At 41.5% G+C, this 21967-nt stretch overlaps 1 protein-coding gene across 1 annotated transcript; it reads left to right on the top strand.

Moving 5' to 3' along the window:
* Window positions 1–1486: 1486 nt before the first annotated feature.
* Window positions 1487–6287, top strand: slc52a3-1 (solute carrier family 52 member 3-1). Its single transcript, XM_030734212.1, has 4 exons — window positions 1487–1577; window positions 2896–3911; window positions 5171–5294; window positions 5536–6287. The coding sequence occupies exons 2-4, from the start codon at window positions 2923–2925 to the stop codon at window positions 5758–5760; spliced, it is 1338 nt and encodes a 445-aa protein (XP_030590072.1). The 5' UTR covers window positions 1487–1577; window positions 2896–2922; the 3' UTR covers window positions 5761–6287.
* The last annotated feature ends 15680 nt before the right edge of the window (window positions 6288–21967 follow it).

Genomic DNA, 21967 nt, shown 5'->3' with positions numbered 1-21967 from the left:
ATTTCTAGAGTTTTTGTGTTCCTTCTGCTTGATGTTACTATCAATTAGTATTGCTGCATTACACTCGAGCCTTCTTTCTCTGCCTGTCCACCACTACTATGTCGGGTTTGTTAGCCATCACTAGTTTGTCCATCTGCATCTGGAAGTCCCACAGAATCGTAGCTCAGTCCTTCTCAAATCACCTTTGGGGGTGTATCCCATTTAGACCTTGAGACTTGCAGACCATACTCGGCACAAATGTTCCTGTATACTATGTTACCATCTTGCACCCTGCTGTTATGTTCTGGATTGTCTCAGGGGCATCTCTGCACAGTCTGCACCTGGGGTCTTGCCTGGTGTGGTAGTCTCTATCGATCTTGTGCGTAGAGCTTGTTCCTGTGCTGCCATGATTCATACCTCTGTGCCGTCTTTCAATCCAGCTTTGTCCAGCCACTGGTATGATTTTTTTTATATCAGCCACTCCTTCTATCTGCTTGTGGTACATGCTGTGCAAGGGCCTGTCCTTCCATGATGGTGTCACTAGTCCTCAGCCTCCTTCCTTTTGCTTTGTGTATGGTTTCAGGGTGCTGGACTTGGGGTGAAACCTTCTATGCATGGTAAGAAGCTTTCTTGTCTCGATGTCAGTAGCTTCTATCTCCTCCATCGGCGAGCTTATTATCACAGTAGGGGATCTGATGACCAGCAGGGTTTAGGTGTTGACTGCCCAAATCTTGTTTTTCCCAATTACCTGACTCCTCAGGACTTACCTTACTCTCTGTAGGTACTTGGTGGTTGCAGCTTTCTTAGCGGTCTCTTCATGGTTCCCATTTGCCCGTGGGATTCCAAGGTACTTGTATCTATCTGTAGTGTCTGCAGTGTTGCCTTCTGGTAGTGCAATCCCCTCAGTTCTGACTACCTTCCCTCTCTTCGTTACCATTTGACTACACTTCTACAGTCTGAATGACATTCCAATATCATGGCTGTAGATCCTAGTGGTGTGGATCAGTGAATCAGTGTCTTGTTCACTCCTGGCATATAGCTTGATGCCATCGATGTAGAGGAGGTGGCTGATGTTTGCTCCATTCCGTAGTCTGTATTTGTAGCCAGTCTTGTTGATGATCTGGCTGAGGGGGTTCAGGCCTATGCAGAACAGCAGTGGGGACAGAGCATCACTTTGTTAAATCCCACACTTAATGGTGACTTTTGCAATTGACTTGAAGTTAGTCTCTAGTGTTACTGCTCTTAGATCCACTAGCCACTGAGCTGTTGTGTGTTGGATCCTTCTCCCATAGCTGCTTTGGGACAGTCAAAAAACAATTATTACAGCATGTTTTATTTATTTTTTGCTGCCTGTGTGAACCAAAAATGTCAAGAGCTCCTCAAAGTGCTGCAAGACTAATTTGATCTTAATAAAAAAAAAAAAATATGACACTGCCCCTTGTTATCCGGTGGAGCTGATCATTAGTGCTGGAGTGGACTCTGACCTAAACAGCAACCACACGAGTCCCATCAGTATGCGTTTACGCAATACCAGTCACTAATCTCTTTGTAAGATGACAGCAAGTCCTATTCAATGCCTCTGGGCTTTAAAGAAACTTGTAAGTACATTTTCACATCTAAAAGAACATGTTTTTGCTTGAGAGCTCAGTAGTGAGTGTATGTAAATACTGTCTTTTTCAGTTTTTCTTTTCACTTCATTATCTCAACTGACTACCTTGTTTAAAGTGTAATAGTGTGTTTGTCAGGCGCCTTAGTGACAGTTTTGTCAGATTTCCTTTCTCACAAGACTGACTTCTGACTTATGAAATCCATGAGTATGCAGAGAGAGAAAAGAGAGAAAGAGGAAGAGCGCATGATAGGCCCGTGTGTTTAGTTGGATTCTTCAACAATATGTGAAAAGGATGTGAAAATGATTATCAGCTGCTTGAAATGTGTGTAGCCCACTGCGGGTGTGAACCTTCTGCATTTATAATGAATTTTTTTTTTTTTCGGATAATGACTTACTAAAGGTACACTACGGAAATTAGTTACCAGGGATCAGCGGGGTAAAGGTATTTTTGTTTTATGGTATTTAAACTTTGTCCTAATTTTTTTCTGAGAGCTAGATATTTCCCATGAGATTACAGAAACAAAACATAGCATCAGTATATAAAATATGATCTATTGCATCAAATTAAGTAACTATGAAGTAGCCAAGAGATGTTTCAGCTTCATCGGCTGCAACAATAATGAACTTGATATTTCTGGAACACCTCGAGTGAATTTCTTCACATGTGATGTTTACTTTGACTCAAGGATTAACTTATCAGAAGTTGGTGGTCAAAGGTCAAGGTCACTGTGATTTCACAACACATGCTTTTGGCCATAACTTAAGAACTCACACATGAGTTTGTACAACAACTCCCAGAAATGTCTACAGCAAATGGATAAATTGATTGAAGTGATGGCATGCAAATGGTCAAAGTTCAAGTTTGGACCTCAACTTCCCACGTTGCCAGAGGCATAAAACCACAACATAGCAGTTATAACTTGTTTCAAAAGAAGACTAATGTCTTTAGCTTCCTGGGTCAGACATACAAGATCAGCTTACAGTTAAACAGTGTCCACAGAAGGGATGAGATGATGGCTATTTCTGGACCTCTTTTGAGCTTTAGTGCACTTCTGAACTGTTTATTTACTTATTAGAAGCTTACAGTGCTCAGTATATATGTAATGTTTGTTTGGGTACTGAGCGTACAGCAGGAAAACACAACCTACAAACTACATTTATCTGACACTTACAGTTCCACCAAAAGAGAATAAAATTAGATTAATCTTCTGTAATAGTTTATTTAAATAACCAAAGGAAAGAGAGGCAAAATCATCCAACAACAACAAGAACAATAATAATAAATCAGTATTAATGTATTTTCTCAGACTTCTTCACACTGATCCAGTGGCAGTATGGCTCTGCTCATCCACATATTGGCCTGCAGCTTTGGAGTTGGCTCTTGGGTGGCGGTGAATGGACTGTGGGTGGAGCTGCCGCTCATTGTCAACACACTCCCTGAAGGTTGGGAGCTCCCCTCCTACCTGACAGTGATCATCCAGCTGGCCAATGTGGGACCTTTGCTGGTCACCCTGATGCACAAACTGAACCCAGGGTGTCTTAAAGAGAATATTGTCATTTACTCCATCCTCTCCATCGGTGTCCTGTCCTGCATTCTGCTCGCCTTCTTCTGGGACAGAACTACGGTCTTTGCAGGAGCATCACATAGCACAGCCTTCTTCGTCATAATTTTCTTCCTTTCTCTGGTGGACTGCACTTCTTCGGTTACGTTCTTGCCTTTCATGATGCAGCTGCCGGCAAAATACATCACCACATATTATATTGGAGAAGGGCTAAGTGGTTTCATTCCTGGTGTAGTTGCTCTAGCTCAGGGTGTGGGTATGGCCATATGTGTCAACTCTTCTGAGACTTCAGGAAACAACACAGGGTCATTGCACACAGAGTATCTTCCCCCAAACTTCTCCACTGAGGTGTTTTTCTTCATCCTAGGAGCCATGATGTGCATAAGCCAGGCTGCTTTTGTCGCACTGAATAGACTTCCTCGGATATACGAACTGTCCACTGAGAACCTTGTGCAGGATACAGTGCCATCTGTCAGCTCTGGTCTGGACAACTCAGGGGCTGAGACTGATGGAGAGCGTGTGAGAAACAATGGTGAGATGGCTAACCAGGGCAGCCATATGATGGCAAAATACTCCATGTACCAGCTGACCATCATTTACTTTCTGGTGGCGTGGGTTAATGCCGCAACCAACGGCCTGCTTCCCTCTGTGCAGACATACTCCTGTATACCGTACGGGAACTTGGCATATCACCTCTCTGCATCTCTGGCATCCGTGGCCAACCCACTGGCCTGTACGCTTGCAATGTTTTTCCAGAACAGGTAAAAATATTTTATAGAAGAGGTTTTAGAATTTTAAGTCTGTCTTAAACAATGATCAGGTGTCTTGATGAACACTGAAACCGATTTTACTTCCTGTTACTTCCTAATGTTTGTCCTGTGTGAGAGATGAGGGACAACATCCACAGTTCTTGGTCTGTGTAAACATATATTCCAAAGCCTCAGGGGATCAAAGCTTATGTGATGGGCCCATACCCATAAATGGTTGCACCAGGAAGAGCATGCAGCAAAGAGTTCCCAGGGGAAACACAGAAACTCCACAAAGAAAGGTCACTGCTGATTTGCAGATTCAAACCCAGAACCTTCATACTGTGATGGCCGCAGTGCTAACTGCAGCACCACTGTCTGCAAACGGATGTCAGACTGTAAAAAGGACCCAACTGTTCCTTTGTGATGTCACTAAGCACTTTTCTGTTAATAATATTGTCTCAACCTTAGACACATCTTATTTAATAAAGCACAAAGCTTGATTTGAACATTATGGTCCAGATCAGAGTTAAAAAAAAAAAAAAAAGGATGATAAAGCAGTGTTTGTTTTAGAGTAGGGCAACGTTGTAATTGACAAGAATTCTTGGTGTCCCTTGGTCAGATTCAACCTTCACCAGTCTTGACCAATTTCAAACCACCAAGTTGGGGATGTTCAAAATGCTCAAGTTGAGGTTTCACAATAGTGTGGGTGCGCCCTGCCCACACAGCCCCACAGTTTGCCCATGGCTACCCACTGTGGGCCTGCATGGGCATGTTTGCTGGGTATAATTGTCCAAATTAGATGACTGTAGTACTGTCATACAACAGCACCTCAGGACTAAAAACAGCCACTTCATTCATCTTATGTAGATTCCTAAAGTCATAAATTTTCTTTTTTTTTTTTCCAGACAAAAAGAGGAGTATGGATTTTGTCCCCCATCATGTTCTTTGCAAGCTCTTTGGAAAAGGAGCTCTTATCATTCAGGACAGTGGTTCTCAAACTGTGGGGCGCAGGGTCATGGCAGGTGGGGCGCGATCGACCTGGGAGAAAAGTCATTGGGATAAATGTTGAACATCAGAAATACATGGGGGCTCACGTAGAGCATCAAAAGAATTGCTCGTGCGAAGTGGGGGATGTCGGAAAAAGTTTAAGAACCACTACTTTAGGAGCAGCAGGATTGGTTACAACAAGCAAACTCTTTAAGAGTACTTCTGGGCATCTGACTATTGTTAACAAGTTATTTCTGCTGATAACAGATGTCTTTTGTGTCCAGGTCACTGATCTTTCTGGGAATTCTGACAGTGGTGGGGACAGGATTTGGCAGCTATAACATGGCGATGGCAGCTATGAGTCCATGTCCTTTGCTTCATGGGACTGCAGTGGGAGAGGCGATAATTGTGAGTGAACCATAAATGTGTTTTCTAATAGAAGTGTGGTGACGAAAGAACAAACTGAAAACAAAGTACAAAACTCCTCTTTCATGAACGTCCTGACTGTTGAACTCTGCTCACAGATAACTTATAATAAAACAACATGTTTGAACTGTCAGTGTGAGACCCTGGTTTGTTTTTCATGTTAAAATAACGATAATCATCCAGATGAGCTGCTCAGCCCGTGCTCTTGTTTTGCTCTCACCAGGTGCTCTCATGGCTCTTCTTTACTGGAACGCTGTCTTATGTCAAAGTCATGGTGGGTGTCATCCTGAGAGACCAGAGCCACAACGCTTTGGTCTGGTGTGGAGCTGCGACACAGATGGGCTCACTAGTGGGCTCCATCATTATGTTCCCGCTGGTTAACATTTACCGGCTCTTTAAGTCAGGAGACTTCTGCAACACTGAGTGTCCTCTAATACCACAGAACTGAGGACAAGCTGGAGACTTTTGGGACGTGCGCTTAATTAGATCTTTTTTTTTTTTTTTTTTTTTGCTGTGAGCTAAATGAAAGGATCAATAGCATTCTCATGTCTATAAACAAAAAGTGAAGCCAGTAACTCTTGGGTTCTTTTTTTTTTTTTCCACTATCTCTGAGCATTACACAGTCTGAATTTGGGATAAATTTGCAGGGACATCCACTCCTGGGAAGATTGTGACATTGTGTTAAAACACACCTGAATGCTCCAGACCAGCAAACTGCCAAAACACTTGCTTTTATAGAGGTGGTCACACTTGCTGCATTTGATTAGCAACACTTGGCTGCTACTCACCATCTTAATTCCTGTGGAAACCGTTTCAGTTTCAGGGGTGATCCCTAGCTTTGGACAGAACTCAGTTAGCTGCTTTTACCTTTTTCCAGTAGTGAGACTGGTATAAATGTTCTCATATGTAGTTTTATTTACTTTGCGTTTTACTTTGTGTTTATTACAACATGTCTGCACTTTAAAATAAACATAACCTGCTGTGGGGTTCAGCTGTTTGATTTAATACTTTTCTGTCAAAAAGTGGTTTATGGTTCAGTTATGAAACTTACAGTATTTGGCCACTAGATGGCACAAACACTCTTTAAGGACATGCCCGTTCACAAGCTGCAGGCACTCAGTGACCACAAATCCTTCCACATGAAATACAGTTTACTGGTTGCATGAAACAATAAAAGGGGTTAAAACAGATTGAGGGCTCATATTTATGCAGCTATTATATAGGCTGTTTTGCTTTTAAAATCACTCATGTATAAAATGAAAAACTCATAAAAACAGGTGGTTGATGCATTTTATAATTTGTGGAAATGATAGATAGAGTGGCAGGACATGGACATCTATTTATAGCATCATACTACCAGTGACAGCTTCAACTAATCAGCAGGATGTTCTGGTGCTGGACGGTCATAGACACTGGAAACAATATAAGTCCTGCAGAAAATATTAAATACTCAAGGTTATATTGTGCTGCTTATCATACCGTTGGCTGCATTTAGACAAGTAAAGTACTTTTACTGAACCGTGTCATAGATAAAATATACTTTTTACTTGATTATATTTACTTGACAAGTTACTTTAGAGATTAAAAACAAAACACATGCAAAATATGAGACAATGCTAAAGTTAAACCAATGAATCTCACCCAAATGACTTGTGGCCATGTTCAAAATAACCAATTTAGGTAAGTAAGGTAAGGTCAAAATCCAGTGACTTCTTCTCAAAGAATTTCAGATGGTTTCATATAGATAGTGGAACTGAAATGGTTAAAGCTTATTACATATCTTTGTAGCAGAATTGTTTCCTTCCTTTCTCTCCAGTTAATCATCTCACCTTCCCTCACACTTATCTTGTGACTCACCAGCAGGGCCTGACCCATAGGTTGGACTAATGGACCTAAACATTTAATAAGATAAGATGAACTTGCTCCATTTGGACAAGCGAAAACTGTAAAGTGCTGCTTGCATACTCTTGCATCAGTATTAAAACATAATGGCACATAATATTACATGAGTCACAGGGGCTATTTTTAATTTAACTATTAAGTAGGATTTTGAATGCAGGATTTCCACTGGTAGTGGGGCATTTTAGCATTGATATTTTAGTGGTGCGTTCTCTACCACTGAAATATTTTTTTAACGCCTCACAGAGGTTATGTGACTGGTTTGGGTTGTCTGTCAGGGTTACTAAAAAAGTTATGGATGTATTGACTAACTTGATTAACCTTTGATCTGTATTTGGGTCCAGTTTTAGATCCAGGCACTTTTGGAAGGATTCATTTTGTCCTTGAGAGATGAGGCAAAATTTGACATTTTGAACTACGTCTTCAAAAATACATCACATTAAAATGAGATAAATTGGGAGATGCCTTGATGCCCTCTAGAAAATAAGAAACTAATCCAGATCCAGATATCCTTCTGGATCCAGGGACTGGATTGTCCACTTATATTTCATACATACGATGAATGTATGAGGCCTGCAACATAGCCTTTCAAGCACAGAGATACTCTCTTATTGATAAACATCAAGTAGTCTTTAGAGGCAAGATAAGCAGCTATGAGAAAGCAGACACACAATGATCCCATCATTCCTATCAAAGATGCTGGTGCACATCCTATGAGTAGTATGGTCATCGATGGGAACCGGAGAGTGGTTTCCCATCAGCAGCTGTTCTTACTCTCTGCCCCCCGTGTCCTTCAGAAGGAAGGCGAGAGGTTCCCTGGCCCTTGTCTGCAGGAAAAGACAGGGAGGAGGAGGAGGGCTCTAATTGCTGATGCTCAGCGGGGGCCGATGGCTGTTGCTCCTGCCGCTGGTCACTTGGGAGCTTCCCTGACCCCGACACTGAGTAAAAACAAAAAGATAAGGAAGGGAAAATGGGGCCACAATTAGCCCTACATAGCCTCCAGGGCCCAGGATCAGTGGAGGAGAAGCACAGATGGGACTTTCTCACTTGGATTTGCTGAATCTACATTGCAGTACGTGTAAGCTGTGCAGAAATCACTGCAGTCAGTTGCTGATGCAGATTTGGAGGATAGTTTTGTATGAAATCTTAATCACATCAAACAGTACGAGGTTTATTATTTTTGTCTTGAAATAAAAAATCTGAGCATGATTGCAAAGTAAGTGTTCACCTGAAGACTGTTTGTAAATGCTGTTCTCTTGTTGCTAATGTGACCTTGAATGCTTGTATGTAATCAAGAGGATTTGCTCTACGCTTCATTAGCTAAATTCCTTGATTGGCTCTGGGCTTTTGTGTCAAGACAAAACAAAGCAGCAAAAAGAAGTGTATCATTTTCCTGCGAGTGTCAGATGGTCCCATCGCTCCTCCAGCTGGTCAGGAGGGGCTCTGGCCACCTGGATGCTGTGTCCCGGTCCTGTGAGATCCTGCAGTCTCCTCTGCTGTGTGAAGACTCCACTTACTACGCAACTGAGAAGTCCATCTGCTCAGGTCAACACCTCCCAAAGAGCACCCCACCACCACCACCACCACCACCACTACAGCACCCCCTCGGCTCTTCTCCCTCCAGCCAGCTACTGCGCCTCTCAACTAAATGAGCAGTGTGTCAAATGGAAGGAGGATTTACCCTTCCTTTAACTGGATAAGAGAATGAATTCACAGCAACATGATGCAAAGAATGGATGGACCAACCTGCACTTTTGCAGCGTGGCTGCTGAATCGACAGATATGTCACCTGTACCTGACTTTGCACATGCTTTTCTTCAGGGTTCACTGAAAAGCATGTTAGCCTCTTTCACAAGACACAATGTGGAAGCACGGCCACACAAAAAGAATGTAAACTGCTTTTTTTTAAGGTCAAGAATAACAAAAACAATGCTCAGAAAGTGTGGAAATTTGCTCGGGTGTACCCGGGGGCTGACAGATTTTGGCAGCTGACGTTCAGGTGAACAGCTTGTGGGCAAACCAATTGCTGATGCATGCAGACAAGCGCGGCTCTGACAGCATCTCACAGCCTCTCCCCCATCAATTTCCACACACTCTGTTTAATAAATGCTGTCCATTTATTTGAAATTGGATGTGACAGCCCTATGTCATTTCACTATAGTGTCTCAGAGCAGACAGTGATGCGCACGGGCCCACTCCTCGTTTTCTATCAGCAGGTATTGATGTTGCTTTAATGAAGTGCCTAGCACTCCACCCTAGGAAGAGACAAGTCTGTCAGCATATGTAAATGCTTCCTGCCTGTCATTGTTGTGGAAGGTTCAGCATAGGTCAGCATAGATTCCCCCTCTGGGAACCCTTTGTTCTGGGGCCTGACGGTGCCACATGAGGGGACCAATTACAGTGCTGCACAGCAGGACGGGGGTGCAAACTTGTTACCCTGCTGTAGTGAGCTAATTATTACCTCCATACTGTGGGTAGTGTAGAGCTAGTGCATCATGCATGGGTAACAAAAGCACGCTTGCTTCTGTGCGAGCTTTTAAATGAATGATTTACACTTCCAATATATGATAACGCATTTCTTTTTTCTGCGCGTGAGTTTGTATTGAAAGCACCATCATCACATTTTGGGAAAAGGTCATCCTAATTTTCCAGCCATAAATAGCTAGTGAACTGCTTAATTCCCAGCAGAGGGTCTTTGCATTGTCAATGCAAAGGCAATTTACAGGCTACAGTCTGCCAACCACATAACTTTGATTCGGTGTCAAGAAATGATTTATGAAAATGCATCCTGCTCACTCTGTCCCGAGCGAGACCTGGCTGGACCCAGAGTGTTGACACAAAGCCCATATAGCAGAGCAAACACACTTGCTGAATTATCATTCATATCATAACATCTCAATGGGCTCTGGTTCCCGGTTCCTGATGAGATACTGGCAGTCTGTTTCTCATTAAGGAGTGCAAGCAATATGCCAGGTTTTTGCAGAGCAACAAAATATTTCAGCTGACATGCAAAATAACACTTTATCCCAGTGCCAGTGACTGCAAATATAAGTCAGGTATTTGATGGAAAGTGACAATTAGCAGGTCATCCTAAATGTATAAACACACCTGGGCTGTAAGCACATTATCAGAAGTGTTTCGGAGGGTAACATAAGGGGTATATTTTAGGACAAAGTACCAAAAACACCTCTCGATGCATATAGATGCCCTCCTCGTCTTGCCATTAGCTCTCTCCCCTTACACCCAACCTATTCATCTCCTTCTCCCCACCCCCAGTGACCAGTCGAGCCCAGCTGCTAGGGGCTACCAGTCCCCCTTCGTGTGTGGGGCCAGTCAAGTGGAAAATGGCTGCTACTGAGAGAGCCCACTTTAGAGAGCCATCATCCTTTGAAGGGGCATGATGGCCTTTGACAGCCACAGTGTTAACATGGAGGCCACATGAACACAGCACTGCTATTATCGTGTTTACTAAAGCAAAAGGAGAGGAGAGGGGATCAAGAGGAGACCTTGTTGGTTGATGTTTGAATCCAGGGGTAGCACAGAGCTGGTCTCAGCCGTGCCACAGTGGCACTGTGGGGGAAACATGACATGGAATCACTCACAGTCAGGTGGAGATTGTATTTCAACATATCAGCTGAGCTTTTAGTGAACAGGTCATTCAGTGTGTGCGTTGTTGTTTGGCTTGTGCGCTCTTCTCTGGGAACAGTGCGATTGTTATCGAGCCATTTGCCTGTTTCAGCCAGATTCTGCAGCTAAAATAACTCCTGCACAGTTGTTTTACTTTGGCACGAACATCAAATGAAAATCGCATTTCTCAAAGGCACAGCTCATTTTATTTGAACCAATCATGCATTTCTTGTTCCTCTTACACATTATTCAGGTGCACTCAAGTACAAATACAGTATCTTCAAATGAGCCAAAAATATTTTGTGCAAAAAGATTTGATATTTATAGTTTAACACCACATATCTAATGTGATGGTGTACTCAAGCAGAGTGAGTATTGTGTTTGAGTGTTGGAGGGAATTTACTTTTGATTTTAATATCTGAAGCATCCTTAACTGTTGCAATTGTGTTTGCTCATTTATTTAGCATGATATATAAGATATTAAATTTTTCCAAAGAGAAATTAAAGCAGAGCTATTATACTCGTCATCATTTTCTGTCTTATATACACTGTTACAAATATCAGACATGGCCAAAGTTTTAAATAATACCAATAAATGTACAAGTGTGAGCCAAAAGCCATTCAGACTGCTGTAAAAAAAAAAAATCGCTTTTAGATACTTTTTCTATTCCAGCTCTGAATGATGTCTGGGAGAGTGGACATCCATAATATGGTCATCTGAGCCACATCTGACTCTGAACAGATAAATCCCCCCCACCTGCTGTTTACACCTTCTGTTTATGACAGGCAGCCAATCACATCAAAGCTACCTTGAAAGGAGAGGAAGGGAGCTAAAACAGGTTGTTTCAGGCAGTGGATGAACTGAGAGTCTGCTCATAAAGCGGGCCAGTCCCCATAGACTTCTATGTTAAACTGCCCAGCTTTACAGAATAAACAGACGTGTTTGCAGCCTGGTAGAAAATAGGGTTTTGGTTTCAATAGCTAATTCCCCTCAACATGATGTACAGGGGTCAAACTTTGCTATAACTCACCTGTTTATTTTTATTACGCATCATCTCAGTTAATCTGAGTCAAAGAACTAGACCTCTCAACACTGTCTGAGGTTAGTAACTCTTCCCCTAAACCTAACCAGCATTTTTATCCGTGCTAACATCTATATTTAGAGGGGAACTTTTTGAGTTTTGAGTAAGTGATGACCTTTTGCCAGACAAAATAATATAAACATGTTGTGGGATTATGGGAAGCACAACATAACCAACTGAGAGAACAGTAACATGCTCATTAGGCGATGCAGTGTGCGCTAATCCACCTTTGACCTTTTGCAGTGTGTGCAGCCTAACTTATGCACGCAGGTTGGATCAGCAGCAGATAAAAGCTGAAATCGTTTCATCCGGCTCTGCTCTCTCTGGCTCCACTCCAGCACTGGCTGACTGCTGATGTATGGCTGCAACTCGACCAAGCCGCTCTCACAGCTCCGGCACATGTTGCTGGAGGACACACGTGGAGCTCAGAATGAGCAACAGTGATTTTAACTGCAACAAATGGTCGAGGTATGTCATTATCCAGATTTTTGGTGAGGGGGATCATTACCTGCCACAGATGCCACTGTTGTTTTGTGTCCCCATTTGTCCTGAGGCTAGCAAACCCTGATACTTGAAAAGAGCAGGAGGTGCCTTTGTGTAGATGCGCACCTGATCTTAGCAATCAATTGGCAGCTCTACCCCTCACACAAGTCTCCCAGGCTCTGCCTCAAGGCCGTCCATCTGTTGCTGTGAGGATGTGTGGTTGTGGCTGAATGTGCCTGCGTGCAGGTCGGCATCTATCTGTGTGCATGCATGTTTCTGGAGAAGGAGGTTGCAGAAAAAATGTGATTTGTGGTTATGCTCCTGCTGGAACCTTTGCTCTCAGAAGTGTATCTCTTTTACTCTCTCTGTAGTTATGAAACTGATATTTAAAGTGGAAAGAGATGACAAGCCAACGTAGCAAGATGCTCGGTGTGTAAGTAGTACAAACAGAGCCACGGGGAAGCGCTGATAGTGTAAATTCTAATAAAATTAGCATATTGAGGCTTTTATCTTCCCTATAACCAGATGTAAAGATATACATGAAGTGAAAAAAACAGAGGTAAAAAGGACAAAAAGATTTGGTCTTTCTTACATGCTATAGCAACAGATTTTTATATCCTGCTGAGTTTGCATTAAATGCCTGTTTGTGAACACTATATCTTCTCTGCGAACATTAGAAAAGCTTTTTGATGGTGGCGCTGAATGCCTTTGGCATTAAATATTCCTGTATGTGTTTTACTCAGCGTGCCTTACTTTGTTGAAATTCAGTGAGGAAAGTAGTGATGAACAAATCAACAAATTATCATGACAAAGTTGTGCTATCCTCAAATATGTGAGATTTAGAACGACTGTTTTCTATATTATAAAGGTAAAAAACAAACAAAAACCCCAGCTTATATTTTACATCTCTTCACACCTGTAAACTGACAAATCCAGATCTTTTTTTTTTAAGGTTTTTCCTTTCCCATCCACTGTGGAAACCCCACTGAGTTTCTCTCTAAGGCCAGAGCTCTAAAACTGCACCCCACTGTCATTGGTAACATTTTAAAGCAGCCCAGTGTTGTTGACAAGGCAAAAATGCAATGCTGTATATTTAATTCTTCCACACTTGATGTCATACTGTGATACAACAGTTCACAGTGAGTCCAGGGCAGAATTTCTCCTTAATTTAAACTCTTCTATTTGGGCCTTCACCACAGATAAACCTTCCCAACACTGACAAACACATGTGGTGCCAAGGAATGTAACTTCCTCATTTCACTGATGGCTAAAAAAAACTATAAACACAGCACAAAAAATGACAGTTACCAACATAAGCCACACATTCAAAACAGACACTGACTAAAAATGTGTGCATTTCACCTTGTGCAGCACTCAGTCATTTCCTGGCTCCCTAAAACTGGTACTCATGGTGTACCAGTTTTCCAAGTATTTCAACATGCCACTGTCAAATCACAAATTGTTAGTACCTTTATATATATATATATATATATATATATATATATATATATATATATATATATATATATATATATATATATATATAATATTTTGGTGAGCTGTTAGAATATCAGCACATAACAACACACAAGACAAACGTCTACATGGAATATAATATTCGGTATTGGCTGATATTGGCAAATAAACAGTTTAATGTCTAACATGAACAAACATCCCCAAACTGAAATTTCAGCTGGTTTCCAGAGAGGTGAAATCAACCATCAGAAGAAAAGTTACACCACATAAACAATTCAACCTGATTACTTTCTTTCCATGCACGCTGCTCCAGCATCCTTGACAATAATGCCTGTAGACATATGTGTGTTTGCTCTTTAAAAACATGGCAGCCTCCGAGCTGAGCTGCTCCTCTGCAGAATTTGTTTTTTTAATGCAAACTCTTTTGGGATTTAGAGCCAGCACAGCCACTACAAGCCTGAAGAGACTGTAGCTATCTATATCTTTGGGAGCTAATCAGACATGTGCACGAGATAAGATAGCCCTTGAGGAAGATGAATGCAGGACATATTAATCACTTTTGCACATTTTGCATGTGCATTTGCACATTTGAACACTAGACCATATGAAATCACATCCTGTGCAAACTGCTGACCTGAAATCTTCAATCAGAATTAAAAAAAAAAAAGTGTGCCTGTGCAACCGCACTGTGTACTGTTTTATTCTTATTAATTAATTTGAAGCCTTTATCTGGAGGGTGGAACATTTTCTTCACTGGGTGACATTGAGAGGCATTACAGTGAATAAAATCTGCCTCCAAAGAGCTCACAGGAATATGATTTTTGATACTACTGACCTTGTAAATATTGAACCTTTCAGAGAGATGTTGGATACATAACCTGATCCAGGGTTGTTCTGTGTTGGGTCTGTTCATATTTAATGTAGCTAATATATATATATAATTAATTGATACCTGAAAAGAAGCATGTATTGTGCTGTTGCCTTGTTGGTCTCCTTTTTTTTCTGCTGCAATAAAACAAAATGTAACATTTGTGATGTATTAAATATGTGCAACATTAGGATTTTGTTCTGCCTATTAACTGGTATCAAAGGACTTGTTATGTGTTTGGCTGCAACTAATGAGTGTTTAAAAAAACTTTAATGATTTATTTCATTATCTCGTGCAGATTATTGATTCTCCTGCTGCTCTGTAAGTGGAATAGTTAAATGTGCCGTATGTATGGTGCCCTCTCTCCCTGTACACTCCCACTTTAACGTGATTTAGTTCATTATGGGGATTCTGTGTTGGGGAGAATGTCATATGCTAAGTTAACCTCTGCGTGCCTCAGTGGCTTGCTGCCAGTTATGAAAGGACGCCAATATAGACACACTCTCTTTGATGACGACACTGGCAAAGTCCCCAACCTTTAAAACAACTCGAGCCGATGCTGGATGTATCCGATGGTGTGAGTGCACTCAATAAATCTGCGAGGGGCTGATTCAGACTCCCACACATCGCCATTCAGTGTCCTTGAAAGCAGCTAATGCCATATCAGTTCAGGAAACACAAGATCCATCTGCTCTGCCACAAGTCAATGAGTCACTGAGAGCACTTTTAATTGTGTGGATAGCCGGTGATGTCCATTTCATAAATATATTGAGTAAAATAGTCACTGATCATTTTAAACTGGCCCTCTGAGCTCGTCTTTTCATTGGACAGCCTACTGTGAGGATGGCCAACAATCCCATTGAGAAATTAGCAGGGTCCCCTGTGTTTTCCTTTCCTTTAATGAATAATTCAGCTGTCAGGGTGAAAGCAGGGCGAAGAGACCTTGTCACTGGCGACTGACTCAGCACTCTGTGGCCTGAGGGTGACACTAAACCTGAGCTTTGCATCCGGTGCCCTTCATAGGAGGTTGTGGTGCTACAGTATGTCTCCTGCGTTGGTGGCCATACGATCATCCAAATGCAGAGGAGGACAGGAAGCTCTTCTCAGCATGCATCTACTCATTATCAGGCTCCATAAAAGTTCTGCAGAGCAAAACCATTTGTGTTGTTTTAGTTTTAGCCTTGCAGTGTGGCTTTAGCTGTGGTATTTTAGCAAGTTTTAAATTCAAACTAACTGAATGTTTAATTACTAATACACCAACAGTATGTTTAAGAAAATATCAAATATAAAAGCTGGATATTGGTATCTGCTGATACTAGCCTGATCAAAATTAAATGAAATAGCTGAATGTCAGAGGCTAGCTGTTGTATCAAATCTGCACAGGTGAAATGACATTTCATTGGCAGATATCGGCCCTGTGATATACAATTTGTGCTGGTTTATAGTTGAAATAGTAAAGACAGAAAGATACATTTTATATTAATGCAGGAAAATAACAAAATCAAAATAAATGGATAGAACTGAAATAACAATATGGCCAATAGTCAGTATTTTTCCTTTATTTTGTTTCTTCCCCCTTCTGATGCAACAGAACAGATAAACGGGATTCCTCTTTTATGGTAATGGTAATGGATTAAAAGAAAAAAGTGGCATAAAAATTTTCAGTGAAGTACAATGACCTGAAATTGTATTTAAGGACAGTACGTGAGTAAAAGCATTGTGTTACATTGGCCAATTCAATTCAAGTAAATTCAGTTTTATTTATAATAGTGCCAAATCACAATAAACACTCACCTCAAGGCTCTTTATATTGTAAGGTAAAGACCCCACAATAATTACAGAAAAAACTCAACAGTCCAAACAACCCCCTATGAGCAAACACTTGGTGACAGTGGGAAGGAAAAACTCCCTTTTAACAGGAAGAAACCTCCGGGAGAACTTACAGGAAGTAAAACTGACAACAAGGCATTACAAAATGAAACCAGAAACGTCTTGAACCTGGAAACAACCAAAATCCAAAACCGTGACATTTGATTAGCGATCACAATGTAAAGTGAAGATGGTGACCACTGAGTTGAGTGCTCCACACATCCTTCTGACTACACCACCTGGGCACTCAGATCATAGCTGTGATTGATAGTATGAATGGCCTTATGCACTCAGACTAGAAATTGTAAGTATGGATGTTTTGAGACACAGCAAATGCTTTTTTTTCCCCTGCTGATGGAGGTGTCACATCAGAAAATCCTTAGATGCACTGTTCTAGAGGCCATTTCCATTTCCATTTGCCTCAGCTGTAATTTGTATGTAGCAGTAATCAGCTTACTAACACACTAAACCACTAAACTGAAACATCCCCGTGTTTCCATTGTCACTGTGAGCATATAAGTGCAGCACAGCCTCACTTGAACACTGTTAAAGCTCAAACATATAGAAAATAGTTAATAGTGAAGATCGCCCTTTATACTCATATCCCTGAATGAAGACTTTCTGACAAATTAACGGAAGAAGGGATCATTAAAAACACAAAAGTGAAACTGTTGTTATCGATTGGGCGTGCAAGCATAAGGTTAAAACATGATTCATTTCTTCAGCCACTGCTCAAACCCAGAGTCACAGAGATAATATTACATAGCGCAGTCCTCTGAGAATCAGTGACTTACTGTCTGACTGTCAGCATAAAGATGTGTGCAGGGCACTTAGTGTGATGGCATCACTTTCTTTTATTTTTTCATATTTATCCATTTAGCTGTTAAATTATATTTTCTTCATTTTATTTAAATAAGCCACTTCCAAGGATATCAACAATTGCTCATAAACTCCCCGAAAATGAAACGTTTTCCATTAAGCAGTACTGATTTATATTGTTCCTCGTGGTAAACCTTCAAGGAAAACAAGGAAATTAGTGACTCGTAAAATAAATGTTTTATTTCCCTACACGGAGGTTTAAATGCTCTGTGGTTCCAGGGATTAAAATACGCTGAGTCGAAAAACACGAATCAGCATAAAACCTGCAGGTTTCTGACCTGAGTTGAAATTCCCCACAGGTGGCAATTTATTATATTGGTTATCTCACACACACACACACACACACACACACACACACACACACACACACACACACACACACACACACACACACACACACACACACACACACACACACACACACACACACACAGGGGAGTGGCAGCTAGTATTTTTAAAACACAAAAATGTAATCTATGTATTATAAAGTGTTTGACTTTTGGGAGTAAAACACTAACATAACAGGTTAAACCTCAGTGGCCCACTGAGAAATATTCAGTTAAATGCACTTATGTCAAAAAGAGGAAGTGTTTCTTAAAAAGGCCTCTTTTCTCTTCCTGCAATATTATAATTGGATATTTAACATAAATTTGCTGTCAGTTTATTTAAATTTTTTTGACCATCCATCATGGAAATAAACATATTCCACTTATTCCACAGTGCTGTCATCATTCAAGATTCAAGATTCAAGATTCAAGAAGTTTATTGTCATGTACACCGCAAAACACTGTGGTTATGCATCATATAAGATTTGCAGAAAAATTTTACTGTTAACACTAGTAGGCAGCTCAGAAGTGTACATTAAATTATCAGTAATTAGATGATTAGAAACTTCATGTTCATGTTGCACACATATGGAGTACGCCAACAGGTGCCAAGTGTAACTGGCAGCCAATTTTAAGGTCTGCATGTTTTCTGATTTTCACAGGTGCACTCATAGAGCCTTTTGAATGTGCCCTACCTCACTCCCTGTCTGCTGATGCAACAGTCAAGTTGGTTAATCAGACTCATCCATGTTAAATTACGGAAGCTATAAACACTCTGTAAATACTAAATATTATCAGTTAGAAGTCTTTTTTTTTTTCTACTCTTGGCTCTGTATGATGCCAGTGAGGGGGGAAATTTCCAATGTGGCCATCTGAGGTATACAAATCTGCCTGTGAGTAGAGAAGACACACCGGCCTTTTGTTAAGACCTTCTGTTTGTGAAACTCAGGCAATCAAAAAAAAGTTGGCTTAAAGGGAGGGGATCTAAAACACCTTGTTTCAGACAGTGTAGACAGTGCGGCGCTGCACTGAAGCCCAGTATAAGATAGATAAGGATTATGGAGCTGGAAAAAAAACAGAGTAGGTCCACTTTAAACTGTTGCTTCATAGCACTGCTATTGATTGGATGTGTGCTTTTAATTTTAAGTAGTTTAGCTCTTCCTATCTTTCCATTATGTATAGTTTCTCTTCCCTCCGCACAGCCCAGGCTTTAAACATTAATTGTGTAGCATAGCACGAAGATGAGATAATAGACCACGCAGTGGTGATTATTCCAACCAGTCAGCAGTTCTTTATAGTGCCACTGAACATGTGCTGTTTGTGTGTAAAGAGGAAATTAAGTGCTCCTTTCATTCATGTCCAGATGCACATGGATGCTTCAACAATTCTCTGATTCTTTAAGTTTTGATGGCTGGTTTGACAATCATTGTGAGCACAAACTTCCATCAACAAAAACAAACACATTACTGTCAATCTCATAAGAAAACCACAGTGCCAATCATCAGTGATGTAGAGAGAAAGATTAAGTGACAACAGCCTTCTCCCAGACATAAAAAAGGCTTTTATTGAGAATTCAAACAGGTGTCATACTGGTTTCTAAAAGGCAAAACAAATGACAGACTACTGAGCCGTAAATAGCACAGCAGACGATGGGAGATTGGCCATATGTCCACTGTGTGTGCGAGCGCCAGCTACACTGGCTTGATTTGAGATTGGATTCTTTTGGGAGCATCCCAGTAAAAGCTCCTCTGGGACGGAGAGGGATTCATCTACAACATCCGTTCGCTCAATTTTGGTCAGCTGAAATGCTTAAACTGTGCGCTTTTCTCCTCTGAGGTTTGCATGTATTAAAATGGCAATTTTGCTGAGTGTATCCGTCACTGCTAAGCAATTCATCAAAAGACTGTTGATCCACAATGCTGTTAAAGACTTTTGATAGTTTGAAATTTATATTTATGTGCCTCATTAGCCTTTTTTTGGAGTTCCCTTTACATTCAGTACCAAGTGCAGGGTCTTGGGACTTGTGTGTGCATGTGCATGGGTGTTAGCCAAGGATAGAGCATTCTCCAAGGAGCACACAGCTCCATCTGGGCCAGAGTAATTGGTCTGCTATTCATATTCAGCAGTGTAATAGCCTCTAGCTATTCATACAGTCACACATGAACTAGTTACACTGAGAACAATCAAAAGATGGGTTGACCCAAGTGTCAGACTTTCAGGAGGGGGTACCGGGGTAACATGTTGAGAAAATCTAACCTTGTTTGATAGGATATATAAGACGATAAATCCTCCTCTTACTGAATTCAAACGTGATTCCCAAGCTCCAAGTCTGCAGTATTTAGCAGGAGATTTACAGTCTTTTTCATGGAGAAATGCTTGAGCTAGTTATGAAGGCTGAAAAAGACTGTTGGATCTCAGCAAGTCAGTGAGTCTTACATCATGATGAACAGCCATTAATAGATCCTGCTGCACTTCGAATAAAAAAAAAAGAAATCTGCCCTCCTTTCCCTGAGAAAGGCCTGCAGCAGTCCTGCTCTCTCAAATGCATGCAGTGAATCATCAAGTGCAGTGGCAGATTATGGCGAACTGTTACCATGTTGAACAAATAACTATGTTAAAGTACCAAACAGCTGAGTGTATACTCATGTATTTGAGCATAAACATTTTCTTGGCAGCCACGGACCACAATAAAGCCTGAACTGGATCTATTTCAGCCTTAAAACCATTCCTCGCCACCATCAGTGCAATGAACTGTAAAGCCCCCTGCTGTAAAGGAAAGGTGGAGCTGGGGTTTTTCTTGTGTAAAAACACCTATAATTACCTGTGTAATGGAAGAAAGCCCCCTTCATCATCTGATCATTCCTCAACAAGATAAATATGGTGGTCAAGGCATTTAGAGACAAATGCTATCCTCTTGGTGACGAGGGTTTTGAGAGGTGTATTTATCATGGTTTGAAGTGGTGTCTGAGTCCAACCAAAGTACTGATTATTCAGAGTGAAGAGGAGCTGCCAGCCCATTACCTCCCAGGAAATAACAATATGAACACCCGCCTCCCCGGCCCTTCCCAATGTAGTCTGTCAGAGCTTGTCAGCTGCAGCACCATTCATTCAATCTCAACAAGCACCAGGATTCATTCCTCGTCCTGCACTATCTCTCCCTCCTTTCAGCCGCACTCCCCCTATGCTGCCTCGCATTACCTCCCAATGTCTTGCAGGTTGCCCCCTCCTCCTTTCAGCCCCACCCCATCCTCTCACTTCCTCCCATTCTGCAAGCCTCCGCTGCTCCACCCCTCCACCCTACTTGGTCCTGATGAGCCATTGTGAGATTCAAGCAGATGGATGGGGAACAAAGGGGTGAGAGGGGGGCCCCCTCTGCCTGTCCCCCCTTGTATCACTGCCAACCAGGCTCTGGGTAATCTTCTCAAGCTTTCACGGCAGAGCAATGAATAACCTCAGCCTCCACTCTGAGACCCAGGCTCCACCACAGCCGCCCACTTCTTATCTCATCCTCTGCAGACTCGCCAGGGCCGGCTGCTCCCCGGATAGCATCTCTCACCCTTGCTTTCTACTCACTGTCTCTGCCCTCCACACCCAATCAGTTTTTTTTTTTTTTTTTTGTTTCTTGGGGCGTGTTACAAGGCCCAAAGATTAATTGGGGCTGTGGCTGGATGACATCTGGTCCCAGCTTCATAAAAGTCTGGGTCCTTGAGGTCTGCTGGGTTTATAATGAAGTGTATATAAGTTAATTTTCTCATCAACAGAGCATTAATCAGAGCTTTTTCAATGACCATTTCAACAGTGATTCTGGGAGAGCTCAGGTTACCGTTTGGTAAATTTGATTACCAGAACTGGAGCAGAAAAAGTGCAGCTGATGCGAGCTTTGCTATGCTATATCTTGAAATATTTGACTGTCAAAAAAATCCTAAAATGTGACCAGAACTGACAGCGAACTAGTTCCAAGTGTTGTCTGAATAATAGTTTATTCCTTTGCACCACAGAGCTCAACAGCTATTCAGCTGACTACTGTTACATTTTCTTCAAGATGACCATAAAGCTGAATCAACACTAATGCAACAAACAACAAAAACTGAATGATATAAACTTTACTAAAGTATAACTTATAGCAGTGCGGGTGCCAAATTTGGC

The sequence above is a fragment of the Archocentrus centrarchus genome, chromosome 7, assembly GCF_007364275.1.
Source record: "Archocentrus centrarchus isolate MPI-CPG fArcCen1 chromosome 7, fArcCen1, whole genome shotgun sequence".
Taxonomy (NCBI): Eukaryota; Metazoa; Chordata; class Actinopteri; order Cichliformes; family Cichlidae; genus Archocentrus; species Archocentrus centrarchus.
Note: the sequence above shows the minus strand (reverse complement) of the source record. Positions and strands in the feature narration are given on the sequence as shown.

What these genes read in the sequence shown, in the direction of transcription:
- slc52a3-1 (XM_030734212.1), top strand. Translation starts at nt 2,923, where the DNA reads ATGGCTCTGCTCATCCACATATTGGCCTGCAGCTTTGGAGTTGGCTCT. An exon ending in GCAATGTTTTTCCAGAACAG is followed by an intron (nt 3,912 to 5,170) that starts GTAAAAATATTT and finishes TTTTGTGTCCAG; the next exon opens with GTCACTGATCTTTCTGGGAA. An exon ending in CAGTGGGAGAGGCGATAATT is followed by an intron (nt 5,295 to 5,535) that starts GTGAGTGAACCA and finishes TGCTCTCACCAG; the next exon opens with GTGCTCTCATGGCTCTTCTT.